At 39.8% G+C, this 23,360-nt stretch overlaps 1 protein-coding gene across 1 annotated transcript in view; it reads right to left on the minus strand.

Annotated features, from left to right (window-relative positions):
• Positions 1–15,657, minus strand: part of LOC126101323 (odorant receptor Or2-like) — a 66,811-nt gene extending 51,154 nt beyond the window's left edge. Inside the window, exon 1 of the mRNA XM_049911997.1 lies at positions 14,879–15,657. Within this exon, the coding sequence (XP_049767954.1) occupies positions 14,879–15,657 (779 nt within the window). The remainder of the gene's footprint in view (positions 1–14,878) is intronic.
• Positions 15,658–23,360: the final 7,703 nt, after the last annotated feature.

Below are 23,360 nucleotides of genomic sequence, written 5' to 3' on the forward strand. Positions count from 1 at the left end.
ACGGAATTCTCAGGATCTATGCACCCACATTACGTGAAAATGTAATCACATGTCAGTTCTAGTGTAATATATTTGTCCAATGAGTACCCGTTTATCATCTGCATTTCTTCTTGGCGTAGCAATTTTAATGGCCAGTAGTATATATTTACGACTATAGCTAATTTTATAGTATGAGCAGTTCCCAGCAGGACTATCACTTGGTAAAGCTCCTCAAAGAATAACGTCTTTAATGCTTGTTAATAAGATGAAACAACTGAAAAGCAATACAGACACGAATATCTCACGAAAAAAATATTATCAAATGCACAATGCTATGCTTCTGTAGGTACATTTGCAATTTGGTGCTAGAAGCAGGACATTGTGTAGGGTATTCGTGTATTGAAGAGTTAGCTATAGCGTTTTTAATGTGAAATGTCACTGCCTCATCCACAGCACACAGCAAATAAATAGGACAGAAATCTTTTTACATTAATGGATAGCTAGGTGTTGTAGGCTGGTAGCGTTGTGTAAAGAGCTAAATTTCATCCACTGTAATGCTCCATGTTGGATAGAATGTGGATTACATGACGGATACACCAAGTGACTGGAAGTCTCCAGACACCTATTAACGGACATTAATCTGAATGTGTCCACCCTTTCCTCTATGATTGCTTGGACACTGCTAACGACATTTCCAGTGAGATGTCTTTGGAGGAATGACAGCCGGTTCTTCCAGAAGAAGCGAAACCAGAGACGACAGTGACTTTGGACGTTGGTGACTGGAGTTTAGGCGACTCTCTAATTGATTCCAAAGTATTACATTATTTCATATCAAGCCTTTGGGCATTCCATCTCATTTGACTATCGTTATTATTCTCAGACCACTGTCTCAATGCTGCTGCTTTACGACAGGGTGCATTAGTATTCTCATAGAAACAGTCATCGTCGCTGAACTGCTCGTCGACTGTACACAGTAGACCATGGTGTAAATTCTGTTCATATCGTGCTGCATTCAGCGTTTTCTTGAGCGCAATAGCAGGACAACCCGCTAATTTTGAAAAACGCCCCATCCATTACATTATCTCTTGCACATTTCACTTTTGGCACTACAAATTATTGCAGATAATGTCATCCAGTATTCTGACAAATCGAAGTCCTGCGATTGGATTCACAAAGGGTGCAGTGTGACTCACAACTCAAAATCACTCCTTTTCAGTCCTTCCTCATCCTGTAGCGTCGCTCTTTAGATCACGTACAGTGATGCTTAGCATTCGCTATAGGAATGTGTTTATTCTGAGGAGCTTTTCTACCATTGCACCCTATTCTTTTTAACTCCTGTGTACAGTAACTGTGCTAGCTGGTAGCACCTTTGTAACTCACGAGTGATTCACTCTACTGATTTATTGTGACTTTTGAGAACCACATTCAGTAACGCTAGATTGTCCCTGTCTGATGATTAGTGATCATCGAACATTGCAGAGTGTGGTTTTACAATATTGCATGAAGTCTGCCTACTCTTGTTTTAGCTGTGGTTGTTACTTTGCATTTCCACTTCACAGTCACATCGCCAGCAGTCGATTTGGGCAGCTTTACGAGCACTGGAATGTTTGTAATGAAATAAAGAGCAAACGAATACAATGGGTGGGCTATGTAACCCGTATGCTAGATGGAAGACAGGCAAAGATGGCACTAGAGGGAAACCAAACACCACACGCCCCATTGGACGTCCAAGGCAGCGCTAGAGGGATGACCTGACGAAGTACCTAACAGCCCTGGGGACTGAAGACATTTGGAGGAACTGGGCACAAAACAGGAAGGAATCGAGGCAGTTTGTGGAAGCAGCGTGCGGTCTGCAGGACCTGTGATCGCTGGATATCTATAGATATCTATCTATTTCTTAATTAGGTGACATCCAATGACTGCTGCATGTCCGAAGTCAATGAACACTCCTGTCTAACCCATTCGGCTGTTACTCCTTCTCTACTGATAATACTCTGCACATCCTTTTATACTTCTGAATCCACCTAATCCACCTGTTGTGACATCTAGTGCTCGATTCCACATTATGTAGCAGAGTATTGATACGTTTGGTATGATAATGTATCAACACACTTTCAGGTGGGGAATTTGGTGCAGGAGCTCTTTAGATAGAACGAAGAGGAATATGGTAAACGAGGTGAGTAGGAGGGTAAGGAAATGTTTGGATCAAAAAATACCATGAATGAGGTTGAACCAATTATGCTTAGTGATATCATCATTGTCAGTGGGGAGCCATGGGCCCTCCCCTCTCCCGCTATCTCCAACCAATCAAGTATTAAAAATGATGTCACCAGTAAAACATCGAAGATGATGGAACAAAACAACACTCATGCTCATAAATTAAGGATAATGCTTATACATGGTGAAACAACGCTCAGATGGGCGGTTTCCGCGTTTAAATCACCTCGGACTATGACCATGCGGTGCAATTGACCTGCGGTCGTCACACGGTGGCACTGGCAGCAGTCCATATATACAGAGGTGTGTTGGTGCATGTCAGAGTACGGTGCAGTGAGTAAGTGTGCAGACGTTTTCAGACTTTCTAGTGTTCACTATGTGCTGAAAATGGGTCAAAAAACACATGTTGATGACTTTATGAGAGTTAGAATACTAGGGCGACTGGAGGCTGGTCAAACACAGCAGGTCGTAGCATGGGCCCTCCATGTGACACAAAGTGTGATCTCAAGATCATGGCAACGATTCCAGCAGACAAGAAACGTGTCCAGGCGCTACACTACGGGACGTCCACAGTGTACAACACCACAAGGGGACCGATATTTCACCATCAGTGCCCGCAGACGGCCACGGAGTACTGCAGGTAGCCTTGCTCGGGACCTTACCGCAGCCACTAGAAGAGTTGTCTCCATACACACAGTTTACAGACGACTGAAAAGACATGGTTTATTCGCCCGGACACCTGCAAGGTGCATTCCACTGACCCCTGGTCACAGGACAGCCCTTAAATCCAGGTGTCAAGAACACAGTACATGGTCACTGGAACAGTGGTCCCAGGTTATGTTCACAGACGAGTCCAGCTGTGGTCTGAACAGTGATTCTAGCCGGGTTTTCATCTGGCGTGAACCAGGAACCAGATACCAACCCCTTAATATCCTTGAAAGGGACCTGTATGGAGGTCGTGGTTTGATGGTGTGAAGTGGGATTATGAATGATGCACGTACACCCCTGCATGTCTTTGAAAGAGGAACTGTAAGAGGTCAGGTGTATCGGGTCGTCATTTTGCACATGTCCGCCTTTTTAGGGGTGCAGTGGGTCTCACGGCCCCACTGAGCTGCCATCGTGGAGGACTACCTTGAAACAGAAGATATCAGGTGAATGGAGTCGACTGCCTGCTCTCCAGACCTAAACCCCATCGAGCACATCTGGGATGCTCTCTGTCGACGTATCGCTGCACGTCTTCAAACCCCTAGGACACTGCAGGAGCTCCGACAGGCATTGATGCAAGAATGGGAGGCTATACCCCATCAGCTGCTCGACCACTTGATCCGGAGTATGCCAACCCGTTGTGCGGCCTGTGTACGTGTGCATAGTGATCATAGCCCATATTGATGTCAGGATACATGCGCAGGAAACAGTGGCGTTTTGTAGCACATGTGCTTCAAGACGGTTTTCTCAACTTATCACCAATACCGTGGACTTACAGATCTGTGTCGTGTGTGTCGTGTGCCTATTCTATTAGCGCCAGGTTTGTGTAGTGCCACATTGAGTGGCACCATATTCTGCAGTTATCCTTAATTTATGAGGCTCAGTGTATCTGTGTTAATGCGAAATTAAAATTCTCTTCCTCTCCCCTTTCCTCCCTCCTATCTCAAACAAATCATAGTGCAGTATTAAAATGAAAGAGCGAATGGCACAAAATCGTTGATAACGGAAACAGAACTACTTGTTTTGTGAGAACTAGTTGTCAATGATTATAAAAAATTTCCGTGATCTTGACAAGTAAAAGATCGCTTGTAAGAAGCCAATAATTTCCATTTTTAATTGTTTCAAAGATATTTTTATCTACCTCTGTATATAATCAGTGCAATATTATTATTTTAAAACATAATAACGGGGCAAATAACATATTTTTTCTGACAGTAGAAGATGATTGTGCACGTAGACAGTACACCTCTGTCACAATATTAAACTGAACTGAAATCTTTCCAGGCCCCAATGGAAAGCTGTGAAATTCTGTAATGAATCTGTTGCTGTGTTAGAGCCTCTTTTAACTACAATCTGTCGTTGATATCTTGAACAAAGAAACCTGCCCAGTTCAAGAAACGAGGCACAGGTCGCAACCTGCCGCAAGAAATGTGGTAGAAGTGAACCACAAAACTACCGTCCAAATCATTTACATCTATTTGTTGTAGAATCTTAGAACATATTCTGATCTCAAACATAATGAGATGTTTTGAACAGAATGATCTCCTCAAGGCCAACCACCATGCATTTCGAAAACATCGATCATGTGAAACCTAACTCGCACTTTTCTCACGTGACATGCTGAAAGCTTTGGATCAAGGCAACCAGGTAGATGCAGTGTTTCTTGATTTTGGGAAAGCATTTAACTCAGTACCGCACCTACGCTTATTGTAAAATGTAAGATGATATAGGGCATCAAGAGAAATTATAACTGAGGACTTTTCGGTTGAAAAGACACAGTATGTTATCTTGGATAAGGGCCATCGTCACAGGTACAAGTAGCTTTAGGTGTGCCCCAGAAGAAATGTACTGGGACCCTTGCTGTTCATGTTGTATACCAACGACCTTGCAGTCAATATTAATAGTAACATCACGCTTTCTGAAGATGATGCAGTTATCTATAATGAAGTACCATATGAGAGAAGCTGCATGAGTATTCACTAATACTCAATCAGATCTTGATAAAATTTCAAAGTGTTACAGAGATTGGTAACTTACTCTAAATGTTGAGAAATGTTAAATTTTGCTCTTCACAAAACGAAAAAACGTAGTATCCCATAGCTATAATATTAACGAGTCACTTTTGGAAATCGGCTAACTGATACAAATACCTGGGTGTAGCACATCGTAAATGTATGGAATAGAATAATCAGACAGGCTGAGTCGTGGAAAAAGCAGGTGGAAGACTTAGATTTATTGATAGAATACTGGGAAAGGCAATCAGACTACAAATGAGATTACTTACAAATCATTCGTGTGCCCTGTTCTAGAATACTGCTCAACTGTGTGGGACCTGTACCAAATATGACTAACAAAGGATATTGAATGTATACAGAGAAGAGTAGCACGAATGGCCACAGGTTTGCTTAATTCATGGGAGAGTGCCACAGAGGAAGGGAACGATAACTATCTACAAAAAAAGTTGTTTATGGAATGACTCACCTATCACATCAGCATTTTCATTAGGAGCTACGTGTCATTTGATATCGAATACTGACTGCATATAAAATAGACTCTCTGTAAACAACTGAAAATCACGATTCCTTTGTAAAATGTAATTAACAAATTAGTAATATATAGTTCTCGAATATGAGTTTTTTTAATACTATTCTTTAAACCCTGAAAACTCTAAATGAAATCAACTGCTGATTTATGTTACAGTTCCTTAGTGTCCCCACCATATCGCTGCACTTTTAAAAACATTCAAAATATGGTGTTGGTGCAAGACAAAAGAGAGCTTAAAATTACTTACTTTTCACATATGTGATGCTTACCAATTCGCAGTATTCTAAAATGTTTGCAAAATTCACCGCCAATGAAAAAGGAGAAATGTGTATGTCTATGATCACAATGTTAACAGCAGGCATCACAATGTTATTTTTCCCTTACATCTGTCAATTTAGTGTCTATGAAAGATGATTTGAACTCTTAAGTACGTGTAGAGGGAGTAGACAGTGAAGATAATGCAACACTAGGAAAACTTAGTGATAACTTTTATTCCAAATGATTGGGACCAAGTCGAGTTTAGGTATAAAACATAGTATCATAGGTGAAAACTCAAATTAATTATTTAAGTCATCTGTGATGCCTGTCAAATGCCACAATATTCTAAAATGTCTGAAAAATGTGTCACCAATGCAGGTGTAATGCTTATGTTACAACTATGTCTAAATCTGTCAATTTATTCAATCTGATGATGTGTAGCTTCATTAGATAATGTCTTTTGTGGCCAATTTAGGAGGGGAGTGAAGATAATGCATTACTATGAGGAATACAGCAGATATCAGATAGCAGGAGTGACAACCGATTGAACAAACTGCTGCACTGAGAACTATGGCTAGCTGAAATTGCAATCAACTACTCAAACTTATAATAAAACTGGCACCACATGGACAATACGATTAATGCCAGGCAGGAAGAAAGAAGGTGTTCGATTTTAGAAAGGGAGAAGGTGTTTTCTGATAACACATCACTTAAACTGCAGAACGACATGCTTTGTTTACACCCATTCATGGGGCGACCAAATACGATGATAGAGAGATGTGACATCTCGAAAGAAAGTGCCTGAAGCGATATCTCGAAAATAAAAAAAATCTTTATCATTTATTGTGTAGTATGTAGTATTTGACACACTTTGAAAGCAAATAAAATATCTCTGCATCTAAAATGTTTTTCCATACAGGTACTAGTGATAAAAACTGCTGTTAAGCATCATTCTGTTTCGTCACAATTTCCATTTGACTACCACACATGCAAGCTCTATGGACCATCAAACTAAATGTTTGTGAAGTGTCTGTATAAGTTATTAACACATGCACAGTTGGAAAACTTCTCATGATGTGCTAGATCTCCATAAAAATTCCCACGAAAATAATATTATAGTATATGTGACATCTAGCACACTTTGACAGCAAATGGTTCTTCAAATTAAATACTCACATCTAAATTATCTGTATTACTTATCATAATACAACCAGCTCACTTATTGGTACTACTTAAATGGATTATGGGTTAGCAGATGACTGCATTAAATTCATCTAAATATGTAAGAATTTGTTACATATTAGCTCTACTGCTGTTCTAGCTTACATTTGTAAATGGACCACGTCTAAAAGTCAGCGAAGCTCGGCACGCATTGCAAGCAAATTAAATTTTTCCATACTTAATTTGTCTCTAAATAACTCATTAATATACACCCAATATTAAACTGAGCTGGAGCTCTGCAGCCTAAACTGCACCAAGATTTGACAAAGTAAACACTAACAACATTGCAAAAAAAGTTAAATAGTACCCTCATTATTTTACCCAATATAGGTAAAATATGATGTTTTATTATGAATCAGACCGCTCTCAAACTTTATTTATTTTAGCTCAACTTCATGCGATAATCGATGCCTCTTGAAGTTCCTCTTCAGTATATAGTGTTTCATTACCGTGTGAATTACTCCCCACCACTTTCGAAGACAAGAATACTAACCCCTCTACCAGTTCATTCAGGTCGATAAATGCAGGCAATTGTCGGAGACCATCTTGAACGCCATCTTTATTCGTTCCTGTAAGTATCATCATCATTATCATCTTCATCATCTTCGTCCTCTTTCTCTCCTTACGTTTCATCTTCCTCATCAGATCTTCCTCACCTTCTCCACCTTCTACTTTCATGAATGCATTGTTTCTAATGTCTTCATCTGCCTTCTTTCGGAGAAAGTGTCCCAGTCTCTGAGAAGTGGGTCTGATGGAAATATAAACTAAATTCTTCTTGAATCATATCTTTCTCTCCTATGACAAAACCAGATGAAATTTTTTGTACATAACATTAGCGACAGCTTCACGCGTATCTGAAATTGAGAATAATGTTAATAACTCTGTAAAGCCATGATAGGAAACTATATAACTGCTGTTATTTTACATTTTCACTCATTAATTCTCATGGGAAGTTGACGAGCATGGTTCCTGAATCGCATCTTCATGTCGAATTACAAAACCTGGTGAGATTAGTTGTAAGTAACACAAGAAGTCGGAAACCATGAATAAGATTATACAACATACTCATTCACTGTGTTACTTGTGAAAGGCTGAAAATTAAAAATATATTCACATACTTAATTCATACAAAATTAGCTATGTCCAGCCATGTGTTGGTGTGTGCCATTCTTATTAAATGAGATGTAATGAAAGGAGGAAGCACACATTCTAACTTGGTTAACACCAAAACGCTAGCTGGTGTGGTAGTATGTTATTCTTAGATGTTAGTGATTTTCTGAATCTAGGCAGTGTTTTGCCACACTTAAATAAGTAAGTGCATTTAATATACATTATAGCTCCTTCCACACTCTCTCTGTGCTTTTCTCCTCCCCCTATCTTTCTCCATCTCTTCCTCCTCTCTCTCTCTCTCTCTCTCTCTGCGCTTCTCCTCCTCCCCCCTCTCTATATCCATTTCCTCACTCGCTCCTTTTTTGTCTTGTGTCCCTCTTACTGACCTAGAGCCTTATTTATTATTGTGGCAAACGAAACTTTGACTGGAAATTGAAATCCCTTAAAATTACTGGGTAAATCGGTTGGCATAATATATATATGGGGTATGAGACAGACGTCTCCAACTGCTGGATGTCTGAGGATAGTACTTTCAATGACAGTGTTTCACATAGTTTTAATCTCTAAATAGGTGGTATTAGAAAATTTGGGACTATTCACACTCTGTAGTAACATTATAAACAGAACATGGCCATTTAAAAATTATACAGCCTATGCCTGTCTTCAATTTGGGTGTTTATTGTGTAAAAATTTGAAGTGCATTGTTCAAGATTTTTTTGAGATTTTTCGTTACAAAGTTTCCTCTTTATATATTGCACTTCTTTACGTACATCGGTTTGTTTCTTTTGTCGTCTTTCTTAAAGTTCTCCAATGTTCCTTCTCTACCCCCATATAACCACCGATCTTACTTCACCCACAACAGTCTCTTGAATTTCTTTCGTATTAGGTACCTCAAACACGAGTTTGGTGTTTGAATTCGGTTTCAGCCCTTGCGCCTTCTATATCTAACATTCTGGAAGAAGAATGTGTGTTTTGCGTTTCTTCATGGTCTTCCGTTTGATTTATTGCTAGGATCTTATTTCAACGCTTTTTTAAGATCGTTATTTGTCGTCTCATTTCCTCATTCACCTCCCCCTCCTGAAATGAACTCTTACAAAACCAGCTATAGGTAACTGCTCATTTTCTGATGACGTTACTAAGCTCTTCCTTTCATATTCTTTAATTTCGTTAATTCTCTGTCTCGCTTTCTCGTTGACCACCCCATCCTTAATAGATTTTATCTAAGCTTCCCTATATTATTTCCACTTCTCCTCGTCATATCCCTTTACTGACGACATTTCTATACTTGAAAGTCAAAAGTACAAAACACAAGGCTAAGTAACTGCCTCCAGGGAAAATTTACCAAATAACTCAAAAGTTTCGCGCACAACAGAAATTTCAAACTACGTGCAACTGGCATTTTTGCAACACTTACGTTTATTACTGCGACCGTTGGTGTCATGCCGCAGGCTGTGCAGCTCCCTTTGCCGTCGAGATGTTCGCCTCGAACGACCGTAATCAAAAATTATGTAGAACGCTTCGTCTTGTGTCTTACCACTGCAATTCGAGATGCTGTAGATTAGTGTTTCACACACGCACTGTTGGTGATAGGGCACTCTTATTATTCTCTCCACATGTAGACACATAGCTCTATTGTTCAATAGTCATTATGGAATTTCAGTTACTATCCTCCACCGAAGAGCAGTCTTCCTTTTACGCATAGCCAGATGTAAATCTCCTCATTCCTCTCTCCATTAATGTCGTTGCAAGTTTAAATGTTTCAGCTTTCGGACTATCGGAATCAAGGATGGCAGCTTAAAATACAGATCACACTTGCTTACAAAAAATAACCTGGCTATAGGCCTAGCAACAATACGTGGCTCTTATAAAATGTAAATATTGAATTTATTTGTTTAAAAAATGAAAAACGTCACTTTGAAATTATAAAAGTACAACTCAAATTAATTCGATTTATTTTTCCTGCACGTGACACCCTTCCCTAACAATGCCGTCGCTCATCTAGTCTCAACTGACATTTATGTTTCACATTAATTAAACAGGTGATCGCTGATCACGCAAGCCCTTTCATATATGTTGTACTCTCAATATGTTTCTTCGCGACAAACACAGATTCTCAAACGTGGCTCAGTATCAAACATAATTCTCTTAATAAACTCCGCAGGTCTTTCCCCGAAATAATTGAAATTATTTAATAAGCGTGGTCCGTGATCGCATTTAAGTTGTTAATTTTTAATTTTAGATGAACGGTTTCGATCTTCTATGGGATCATCAGTTCTACATTCCTTTGATGACAATAGGAATCGCTGGCGTGGAGCAAGTCCGTCCTTGCTGGCGTGGAGAACTCTACAGTGTAGATCTGATGATGACCTGACAGAAGATCGAAATCGGTCATCTAAATAATAAAAATTAACAACTTAAATGCTGTCACAACAGTTTTCACACAATCAGTTTCCACACAATTCGTTTCCACACAATCAATCAGTTTCCACACAATCAGTTTCCACACAATCAGTTTCCACACAACCAGTTTCAACACAAACAACAAAATACAAAACAAAATAATTCACAACATTAAAACAACCAGCCCACTATATCACAAATCAGGTATATACAAATTAACTTGTGACAGCTGTTCTTGCTACTACATAGGACAGATAGGAAGAAATTTTGAAATTCGATACAAAGAGCATAATGACGCACTGCGTTTAAATAATTTAAATAAATCCACTTTTGCAGCCCATCTAGCCTAAAATAGTCAATCAATCACAGATATAAAAACCAACCTCCACGTTGTACACATTGTAGACGAAGGAATAAAAATTGACCTCTTGGAACAACTGTAACTTTTCATGGATAACAATAAAACAACCCACACCATCTTAAATGAACAAATTGATTTAGTAAATAATCCATTCTTCCAAAATTTTAAAGAGTCCTTGAATTTGAAAAACTAATAAATACTGTCCTCATACACTTCCATACCCGTTCCCCACCTCGCTCATACCACACCTAAACACCTACCTCTCTACCTCTTTTTTACTCTCTCTGTCTGTCTCTCTCTCTCTCTCTCTCTCTCTCTCTCTCTCTCTCTCACACACACACACACACACACGCACACACACACACACACAATCTTCTCTCTCTCTCCCTCCCTCCCCATCCCTCCCTCTTCTCCCCCCCTGCCATCCCCATACGTATATTTCCCTCTTTACTGAGCTATGAGAAAAATGCCAAACATAACTTCACTACCATAAATATTGTCCTGAACACTTTGTTGTAAATTTTGTAAATAGCATAAGAAAATATTGCAGTGTAAAAACATATAAAGGAAGTAATGTAATAAATATATATTTTATTACGAATGCCAAACAAAACGAAAAATCAACAAAGACAATCTCTACCTCCACAAAACTCTTTGGAGACAACAACAGCCACACTCTTTGGTTTCTTTATATTTTGTAAGGTATGTGGGAGTCACCATCGGTGGAAAAGTGCTTGTTTCACTTGATATTTAACGATACTGGAAAGCAGTCATTATGTTTTCGAGAGCAGTGCCTGCCACAAGACTGAAAACAGTGATTAATACCATCAAATTAATGTTGCAGTCTTAATATTCTTCCCACATACAGTGCTCACTTTTTCGTCTCTATATCTGCCACAGATGCACGACCCCCACAATACTCCAAACTAAATTGTATCATCTGGTGATGAATCGCCAGGCGATTCGAAACCGGTCATGAACAAATAAAGATTGACGAAAAAACGGCGATTGTTTGCAGTAATTCCTGAAACCTTTAACAAGACATTCGCAGTGTTCCAAATCCAGAGTGGATCAAAGTTTTATCACAACTGTGTTTATTACATAAATGATAACTGAACTACTTTTGTTCCACAAATTGTCATAATACTTTAAACTATTGATTCCATTTCTTCTACAAACTGACGAAACACTTTTAACAATTTTGTATTTTTCACATTGTGTAACTGCTGGGGGGTGATCTGAATTTTTATACTATCCCAAAATATCAGGTATGCCAAAACTGCTTCTAGCGCTTTTTATTGATTACTGGTTTCGATAGATCTGTGCTGTTATCATCGGAACTTGTAACACATTAGCAGACGGTCTTGGTCTTCACAAACTTTCATGACACGTAGTGATTTTCATTAAATGACTTGCAAGTCCCACAATGATATCAGGCAATTGGTGAGAAAAAACAGAGCTGTACGCTCTAAACAGTCTATAAAAATGACATGTAGAAGTTGTGCGACAGTAGTAGCTATTACATAATATCCTCGGGTACGAAATGTTCTCAGTAAATAACTTTATTATTGCAGTGCTTTACTTGTTCTCTTTAGTGTGGTCATAATGGAAATATAACAAGCCCAAAGCATCTGGATTTAAGGAACTGGACACTTATTCCTGAAGAGCGGAGTTCAAGTCCCAGTCATACTGTTATATTTACACGTTCACGCTTCCCACTTCACTTCGAACAGATGAAGAAATGCTTCTTTGGACCTCAGTGGCCTGTTCCTTCCGTCATACCCAATCAACAGCAGTGGCATTCTGTGTCGAACTCATTGTCTAACCATACTGATAATTCTAATCTGTTATTTTTAGCAAAAGTGCTATCCCTAAACGTCCTTCCCTCAGCCCATCTCATCCTCCAGAAAAGCTCGTGCAAAAGAAGGAGGAGGGCTACATTTTGACGTGCGAGTTGTAATTCGAATCACACAAAAACTTAGAGGTTTTCATGTGCATAAACCATTGACACAAGTGTATGTAATCGGAAGATTCGGGAATATATTCACGAACAAATGAGAAATCAAATCAGAGGCTTCTGGAACACTAATTTGCTAAGTAAGTACCGCAATGCTGCATCAAAGTTACAGTTTAGTGCTCTGCACGGCCACTCGTAAGTAATCAACGTCGGAAGTGCAGACAGGTAAGGCTAAGGGATAATATTTCGGCGAAATTTGTGTTACGCGTAAGTGACTACTTGATCGTACAATACACTTCATTACGTATGCGAAGCCTGAGAAAAGAGACATCTTGCAACACTGCGAATTTTTATGGCACACCATATTAGCAGGCAACTGCACTCTGACTTTAAACTGATTCACTACCGTCGCTCAAGTCAGCGGATGTGGGCATGAGGTTTACTACAAGAGTCTTCATGTCCCCCTGCGAAAGAGAAAGTAGGCGGAGCTCTGATGCAGCGTCACGGAATGCAACATGCTCAAACTTGTTAAGAAACGAATGCAAAATTCTATGGACTCACAGGTTCCCTAGGCTGGAAGCGACACCCACTGATTGAACATATTTGCCAAGTGCATAAGTTTCCAGCTTAAGTCTTAAATCTTTTGTGTCAGATCACGTACTCTGTACCGCAGCACCGGTTATGGCCATTTACATAGTAAACCACTGAGCTGATGGTTTAAATTGAAATTAGGTCACTCCATTAGCACACACTACGGGGACTTGAAACAGATGGGCAATAATGCGCTTCGAATAATGATTTGTCAGTGATTCCAGCGCTCTTGTAGGTAACCGTCCACCTTAGGTGTTTGTGTCGGTTTTCTCTGTCACTAATTATAGTGGTGCACTGAGAAGCATTGAGTTAGTATTCGAGAATTCAAATGTTCTTATTTCTGTTCGGACATTCAGATTTAAGTTTTTCCAGTTTCCCTAAACAGCTTAAGGCAAATGCTGGGATGAATTCTTCGAAAACGACATGCCATATTCCCTTTCTCTTCCTTTTAAAATCGAATCTAGTGCTCCGTGTCTAATGACTTCGTCTTTGACAGGCCATTAAACGTAATATTCTTTCTTCCTTACTCTCAGTGTCGTGTGCATTTTAAGTTCCACCTCTGAGTAATCGCTATTAGGTAAGGAGTCTTTGCTTATCACTTGATAGAGTTTTGTGCCCTTGGAGCACAAACGCAAAGTCGGGTACAACTCGAAGGCGAAGAAGATTAGCTGTGCTGTTTTCCAAAATGAACCACCTCAGCATTTATTTTAAATGATATGGATGACTGAATACGGAACTGTGATTTACTTTTCTCGAATCTGTGTACAGTTCCTTAACCACTAACTGGTCATCATTTGAGTCCTGTTTCGAAGAGATGGTGCAGAAAATGGAGAAGAAAGCACCACTTCCTCCTGTTAGTGATGTGAGACGTGGTACATAGTGGGGGACAAACTCGAGGTGTGTTACAGAGTGTTGTCTGCAACAGCAACAGAGTTGTAGAAGTCGGCATAGAATTTCTGTCTTTGGTAATAAAAATAAAATCTTCTGTCTTCAGCTACTGTAACTTGTTCTTCAGCTCCAACTCTGTGTTTCAGTTTCCATCACTGGGATGGTTCCTCTGAGATACCTCATGATGCTTATGCATAATTTAGCAAAAATTATGCATAATATTATGGTACCTGTGAAGCACCTCTCAGGATTGAGGAGTAGTAGAGGAACAGAGTCAGTCAAACTGTGGGAAATGCGATATTCAGGAATGACCGTGCATTAACTGACAATAGAAACAGACCACGCAAGGCAGAGGAGCTGTACAACTACCCAGGTACTCGTATTATTCAACGATAGCACCATCTTTTTACAAATCAACTGTTTTTCGAATCCTAACTGAATTTTAAGGTTACCTACTCAAATGTCACCTTTTTTCTACTAATGGAGTATGCTTTACGATGTCGTTGATTCTAAACAGCGTCTACATTTTTGTGTGCCTCCCCTCTACTTTAGTTTATTTTTAGCACAGTCTAATATAGCACACAATACTGAAGGCTACGATAGCGTCCACATCGTGCGTGGGACGAAAACAGTTGAATCTAACGTACCTGAGAATTTCCTGATGACTTTCGATGCAAAGGCACAGGTCGCTGTACATTTTGTCGTGAGCCACGGAAGAAGCGCCCCACCATGGGTGACCTTCACCAGCTCCACTCTCGCTCATTCTCAGCTTCCCAATCCTAAGAGCGAGAACCTCTAGCTGCGCAGCTACCAGTATCATGATCGTCGCGAACAGACAGTCCATGCCGAAGCTAACTTCGGCCATCCACATGCCCGTCAAACACTGAACGGCGTACGAGAGCTCGTAATAGCTGGTAGTGTTGTCCCAGGGGTGCTGCACAAAGGGCAGGCGCCGCTCACCGGGGTGGGCGATTAAAGGCATCGGGAACCATACGAGGCCTTGCGAAGCCATGAAGAGCAGCATTCCCAGCGTGAGGCGGCCCGCTCGCCTGCGGGACCTGTGGACTATGTTCTCTAGCGCAGGGTCGCCGGAGCTGGGCTCCTTCTGAGTCAACACCAGCGAGTCGACACGGCGGGCCATCGAATTGTACCGCCGTCGGTCCCGCGTGAAGAAGGCCATCTTCACCATACCGCTGCACATGGTGAAGGTGTTGGTGAGCATCAGCGTTGTGGCTTCGAGGTCTCGCCAGCTGAAGGAGACAGCCAGCGAGCCTTCGACGAAGTTCCAGACGCCCAGTGCGAAAACGAAGATGACGTACAGTTCGAAAAGACGGAAATTACCCAAGGGCCACACTCCGAAGAGCCACAGGTGACGTATGTTGAGCTTGAGTACCGATCGTCCGCTCGAGGACCAGGAGAAAGGCATTTCCACATCCCCTCGTCGTCCACTGTCCATTGACTTAATTATACGTATCTACTGCACAGCGCCCTATTGCTCCCTCTTGCGCTTGTGTGGGTTCGGTGGCAGCCTTGGACTGAATAAGCTCTGACTCAGCCACTTCCTTCCCAACGCGAGACGGAGGAGTGGGGAGTGCGAAATACTGTTGAAAACTTAAGATCACTCATTGTCCTGATCCAGACGAGTTGAAAGAGCCCTGTGTGCATATATACATGACTGAGAGTGGCACAAATTACACAGAGATGAGATTTAAATTATCCAGCATGACAATAGCATCTGTATCTGACTTATTTAATTTCTTCGACTTTTACCCTCCCCTTGGTTACATAATGCAAACCAATGTAGTACGACAGTGGAAATAAGTAATAAGAGTTTCCAAGTATCAGTTGTTGCATTTATAACGCGATAAATCGACATGTATGAAAATTACATGTCCCTTTCCGATTAAGTACAGTTACCTCTGTCTGTTTATTGCTACGAGACAGAAGGCAATAAGCTGCTGAATTAAATGCACGTCGCCATTAAAACAAAAATAAAATAAATAAAATAAAATGATTGAGAATATTCTTCAAAAGAAAACACACAATACTACCTGAAGGACTTACAGCTACTGTGATAATGTCTGCGTGCAGACAGCAGTATGCACTACCCATGCTGATGATAAAATATGATTACTGACTACTTCGTTGCAAACATGGACTTACACCTCTTGAGAACGTTGCCAGTGAAATTGCTCGACTACTTGGCTGTTCTCAAGAACTGAGTATCGTCATTGCACAAATGGGACTGAATAAGTTCAATTAACACTACGTTTACATTCGCCTTTGCTTGAGGCTTTAAATTTCGTAAGAAATTGAATTTATGTAGAGAAAACTTGTATGCAAAACAGTAACAAACTTGACGTTTATAATTTTCTGGATTGTCATTTAAAGTCACTGGACGTATAGTGTTTTCGTATATCGTCGTTCACAATATGTATTTAAAGTGTGATATATCCATCATCAAGTGCGAAAGGAGTCTTTTTTTAAACAAGAGTTTGCAGGAATAGGCACATATAATCATCTTACATCATTAGTTCAACGTCCCATGTCTAGATACTGCAGTTTCCAGGAGAAATAAAACATTAAGATACTTTTGGAAACCTGCCGGCTTCAATCCGAACGAAAACAGGAAAAGTGGCAGAGAAATAATATTCATTAAGTGTAGCAGATCATATTATTTTTCAATATGTCCCCTCTCAGTTGAATCCATTTCTCCAACGTTTTCTTGTGAGCACATTTCGTCCCTCAAGTATCTACGAGATCTACGAGATACTCATCCACGACTATCATAACATCGTCACAAGGTTCAAAGGATTCTTCAATTACATTTTTTTAGATCCGGAGATAAATAAGCAATGAATCTGTGGTGTCACCGCCAGACACCACACTTGCTAGGTGGTAGCTTTTAAATCTGCCGCGGTCCGCTAGTATACGACGGACCCGCGTGTCGCCACTGTCAGTAATCGGAGACCGAGCGCCGCCACACGGCAGGTCTAGAGACAGATCCTAGCACTCATCCCAGTTGTACAGCCGACGTTGCTAGCCATGGTTCACTGAGAATTACGCTCTCATTTGCCGAGACGATAGTTAGCATAGCCTTCAGCTACAGTTGCTACGACCTAGCAAGGCGCCATTACAAGTATAGATATTGCGGTTCTATTAATGTATCATCAAGAGCGATGTTCTACAAAAGTTGATTAAAGTTAAGTATTCCAGAAGCTACGTACTTTTCTTTATAGCATTCATTACGTATCCTGTTTCAGACCTCACGCCAGCCTGCGTGAGCTTATAGCGTGCATTTCGGTCTCCTCTAAAAACAGTGTTGGCAATTCTGCCGACACTTCAGAATCTACATCCACATTCACTTGGATACTCTGCAAATCACACTTAAGTGCCTGGCCGAGGGTTCACCGAAACACCTTCACAATAATTCTCTATTATTCCTCTCTCGAACAGCGCGCGAAAGAAACAAACAACTATATTTTTCCGTGCGCGCCCTCATTTCACTTGTTTTATTATAACGATCCTTTCTTCCTATGTAGGTAGGTGTCATCAAAATATTTTCACATTCGGAGGTGAAAGTTGATGATTGAAAATTCGTGAGAAGATCCCGTCGCAACGAGAAATGCCTTTGCTTAAATGAAGTCCGCCCTACATCCTGTATCATGTCCGTGACACTCCCCTACTTCTCAATAATGCGAAACGTGCTGCTATCCTTCGAACTTTCTCAATGTACTCCCTTAATCCTATCTAGTACGGATCACATGCTGTGCAACAGCACTCCAAAAGAGGATGGACAGGCGTAGTTAGAAAGCCTCTTTAGTAGATCTGTTGCATCTTCTAAGCATTCTGCCAATAAAACAAATCTTTGGTTCGCCTTCCACATAACATTTTCTACGAGTTATTTTCAATTTAAGTATTTCCCAGGTATTTAGTCTAATATACGGCTTTTAGATTTGATAATTTATCGTGTATCTGAAGGTTAAGGATTCCACTTAGCACTCATGTGGATGACCTCACACTTTTTATTATTTAGGGTCAACTGCCTATTTTCGCACCATTCAGAGATCTTTTCTGTTTGCAATTTGTTTTGATCTCATGATGACTTTACTAAACGATAAACGACAGCATCACCTACAAACCACCTAAGACGACTGCTCAGATAGTTTCCTAAGTCGTTTATGTGGAGAAGGAACAGCTGAGAGCCTGTAACACTACGCCAGAAATAATTTCTGCTCTACTCGATGACTTCCCGTCAATTGCTACGAACTCTCATCTGTCTTACAGGAAACGACGAATCTAGTCGCATAACTGACGCGATATTCCACAAGCACGCTATCTGATTACAAGCTGCTTGTGACATACATTGTCAAAAGCCTTTTGAAAATCTAGAAACACGGAAACAAATTGAAATTCCTTGTCAATAGCACTGAACGCTTTGTGTGAGTAAAGTTCTAGTTGTGTTTCATAAGAACAATGTCTTCTAAATCATTGTTAACTCTGTGTCAGTGGACCGTTCTCTTCGAGGTAATTCGTAATGTTCGAAAACAAAATATGTTCCAAAATCCTGGTGCGTATCAATGGTAATGAGATGGGTCTGTAATTTAGTGGATTACTCTTACTGCCTTTCTTGAATATTGATGTAACCTGTACCACTTTCCAGTCTTTGGGTATGGATCTTTAGTCGAGCGATCAGCGTATATATTGGTTGAGTATGGCGCTATTGCATCAGCAGGCTCTGAAAGATAGCTAATTGGTGTGAAATCTCGAAAAACTTCCATTAATTAAGTGATTTAAGTTGCCTCGCTACCCCGAGGATATTTACTTCTAAGTTACTCGTGTTGGCAGCTGTTCTTGATTCGAACTGCGGAATATCTACTTCGTCTTCTTGGTGACGGGATTTCGGAAGCTGAGTTAATAACTTTGCTTAGTATCATAAAATACACAGCTTTTCATTTTGCAATGCCTTTTTTTGTTTAGGTGAATCATTTTATTTGTTTTTAGAAGTTAGTCCAGAAGACTTGAACGTAGTTAGTTGGTTGTGGTTTACCCTTCCCAAAGAAATCATGAAAAGGAATCAGTTTTGTTACTTACGGCATCACCACCTATTACCAACCAGTCTGCTTAATGATTGATTGCTATTATTATGTTGTGCACCCAGGCTTCATTCACAGCAACAAGCCGCGTAATAAAACATGCCGTTATGTTTAAAACCACAGTTGCGTAGAAATTAGTTTCTTCGTTTGCTCTTTGTCCGCATTTAACAAAATGTTGCTCACAAAGCTTTCTCATGAACAGATCTTAATGTAAAATGAGCCGTATCTCTCTTTTGGTATCCTGTACCGTCAACTACATCATACACCTTTCATTGTTCAGCATGCAGAAGCACAGTTTTAATGTTCCTTATGTTTTCACCTGTAGTTGCAGTTTTGAACATTCTTGCTGCTACATTTTAACATCCAAGTTCGAATTGAGTCATGCATTAATTATCAGAATGAAGGACCGTACTTTTGTAAAATTTCACAAGTTTCACATTAATTGCCGTTCACGATAAAACCATTAAAAGAAAGGGTTTGCGATTGATCACACGTATCAACACCGCTTTAAAATGCCATACAGATACCTCTACTTCCTAGTTCAAGTTGGTACCTACCTTACATTATTTCACAGCAACTACAAGAGAGAGATAGTATAAAATGATATTTATTAAAGCCGTCTATTCGTCAAGGTCAAGAAATTATTTTCCAGCTCTCCTAACAGCCTTCATCTCTGTCAAAAGCCTGTTCAATATTTCCGCTGCACTTTTATTTCTACATTAGTTAGGAAGTGCCCGCAGTATAAAGATTCTCTTTCTGTCGTTTGTTGACTTACTAGATCCTGCTGATTTTTCGAAACTAACTGATGTTACCAATAGCAAATCCCGTTATCGAGTACTCGTAGATGTTTTCTTGCAGATTTTGTAGATAGCCTAATCACAAGGCTTAATCAAACGATATTGCGTGTGTGTTTCATTTAAACGTTCAGTCACACATTTTCTGCTATGAATTACATGTCGTCGACCATGTGCACTGTTGCGACATATTTGAGTGGAGCTTTCATATTGATAATTTTCGGTTTTTGTATTGTTGTCATGAGACTCCTAGCATTGTGAAAGACTGTTGAAAAGTGCCGCTACCGTACCAGAGTGTTGCAGTCGACTCTGTATAAAATGTTCAAAACAATTTACTACTTTCATATTCAGGGCATTTTTAAATCAAATCCTTTGTTCCCTGTAAAACGATTACTTGATTTTCAATTTAGAAAAGAATGCTTTTGCAGTGACTCCTTTCATTTATAACATTCCCCTCTGATAGAATTTCTTTTCCATCAGTATTACCTCTCTCAATCTTCGGCGACTTTTGAAAAGAAATACTTTTGCTTACAACGTTTCTGTGTTTCCGAGCAGCTCTATAGATCAGTCACTAGTTCATGTCCGTTCTTTAAAGGCATTTTGCATAGAACTGAAAACAATGTTTTCCTCATTTCGTGAATTTTTCTTCCAGGTGGTAGTTTAAGTTTCCCTAGCTTACGTCTTACCGGTTAGCAGTAAGGTAAGGAAGTAACCGAAAATAGATTGCTGTGTCTATTATGGGTAGTAATCATTTTCCAAAACATCAGCTGACTAGTGGATGTAGTGTCCCAATTAAATGATATTTATAAACGATACATTAAGATAAAGTTAACAGGTTAACACTGCTATGTACTACAGTAGAAGCCAAGGGCAGATAATTTAAATCTCTGCCATTACATATAGTTTTGCTCTCTCACTTTGATCTCACAGCGGAAGACGAAATGAATTGGCTTTGTATTTTGAGACATTCACCTGGAAAGACACAAATTGCTGTTTTGCGCAATCAGGTCAGAATTTTGAGTACAAAGAATGAAGGCAATAATTCTGGCGAGCATTACAAAAACCACCGATCTTATTATTTTATTGCCCCTGATGTTGACAGTTATTTATTTGTGGAGATTTACGTAACCGTGTAGTATTTTTACTGTGTACAATGAAGACATGGAAAGACAGGATACACCGAGAAAAAATCACATTCTGCTATTCTATCTCTTGCTGAACTGATCGTAACCGTTTGTAACAGACTTACAATAATATTCTTTTCTATAAATGTCACAATTAATTTTTCCTTTTACTTTGTCAAAGAAAAAGCTGTGATACTAATGAAGTTGGTATTCAGGGAATAGTTCCATGTAGAAGCACTTTGCAAAATAGGAGTGAACGTATTTCGTGGAGTTTCAACAGCCGAGGACTTCCTCACTGCGCCACTGAATACAAGCAAATACGAATAAGACAACGAACAGTGAACCAGATTATCACAACGCTGCTAATTAGGAGTGACATCGTCAACAGTTCGGGATTGCTGAAATCGCTTCAGACGTACGTGTAGCAGCAGTGAAAGTACTAATAACACTAATAGTAGATTGGGACTATTATTGCTACTGCTCTACTCTACCCTATTAGTAATAGTAGACTACTGTCTATGTAATAGTAGTTCTATTAGTAGTACCAGTAGTAGCCTCCTTCTACTACTGCTGTATTACTACTACATTGCAGTGGTAGTAGTACTAGTGATTGTAGCGTTAGTAACAGTAGAGGACTACTTGTCTCTAGTTCTACTGCTTCTACACTACTAATACTCTAATCCACAGTTGCACTCTGTCGATGTCAACAAACATTAGCGCAGTTTTTGCTCATTTTGGACGTTCTATCGGACAAGTTATGTTACATTCATTATTATTTTCTTCTAAATAATCAGTCATGTATTAGGTCGGATTGTGTGCACACACATTCGTTGACCCAACAAGGTTGTTGTTTTGGTCTTCAGTCGTAAGACTGGTTTGCTGTAGTTCTCTACGCTACTCTACCACCTGCAGACCGCTTTAGGTCGATTCCTGGATTCGGTACTGAGTGGGCGAGAAGCTATAGATCGTTACTGCTGTTGTGGCCCTCCTCCCTTCCACGCCGAATATAACTCGCTGGCTCTCTTACTAACAGTTGTAATAGCTCTTATGAAACGAATATTATTCTTTTTAGTAAAATCTGCTGGTGGCTCTACACAAACAGTCTGTCTGTTCCAACTTCTTGTTGTCGGTTTGTAAGTAAAGACTAGTTTGGAAGTAATTTACAGTTCATTCTTTGTACGTGTTCGTTACAGGTGTTGCGGTAAGCAGTTATTCCACTTTCAAGTGGCTCTACATTTATTAGTTCTTGCCCCACCTTTTCGTTTTTTATGTAATCTTTTGTTGAGTAGCCCTTTGTTCTTCTTAGAAATCTCAGTTCTGATCTTTGTTTTTACCCAGAAGTCTTTTTGTAGGTGCCTAGCCTTCGCTCCAATGAAAATGTGCTGGAGGAGCCACAATGTCATAAAATTTTACTCTCTTTTCTTCTGCGATCTCATTTTTAAATACATCATGAATGGTACCATCTGTCTTTCCAAATCTAACCAATTTTACATCTAGATTTTTATTACTATTTAGATCTGTTAGATAACTCAAGTAAGTGAAGGACGACATTTGTTCTACAATCACATTATTACCGATGATTTAGGATCAGAGCAGATATTTGCCCAAGATCTTTAACCTTGTCCTTGGAAATCTCAGCATCCCATTGCTTACTTAGTGTGAGATGACTTAAGCAATTAGTCGATGGCGTATTACCACAAACTCGACCGTCTGATTTTATGATAAGATAAAAACATGTTTACTCTCGAGAGATTTCTTCTTGTTCCGTTACGTCTCACTTAACAATAAAATGAAACACAAAAAGGAATACACGGCTTGGTATTACATTAAGCGCCTTTTTAGATTGCACGGCCTTCGTATTACGCTTCCATCAAGACACACAGAACGATAATATCGCTGACTAGCTTAAGGAAAATAGCTTATAATTTCACTCTCACTGCGCCCTGACACGGAACATATCGTAAGACACATAAATTACTATATTACCTATTCCCCGTAATAATCTGCTATGTTTTTATCCTTGTGAAATATTATTTCCTAGTCTTTGTTAAACGTATGCGAAGTTATCTAGCACGTCAGTCTAACAGAGATTCTACACCACTAATGTCGTCGATA

Source organism: Schistocerca cancellata, chromosome 9 (assembly GCF_023864275.1).
Source record: "Schistocerca cancellata isolate TAMUIC-IGC-003103 chromosome 9, iqSchCanc2.1, whole genome shotgun sequence".
Taxonomy (NCBI): Eukaryota; Metazoa; Arthropoda; class Insecta; order Orthoptera; family Acrididae; genus Schistocerca; species Schistocerca cancellata.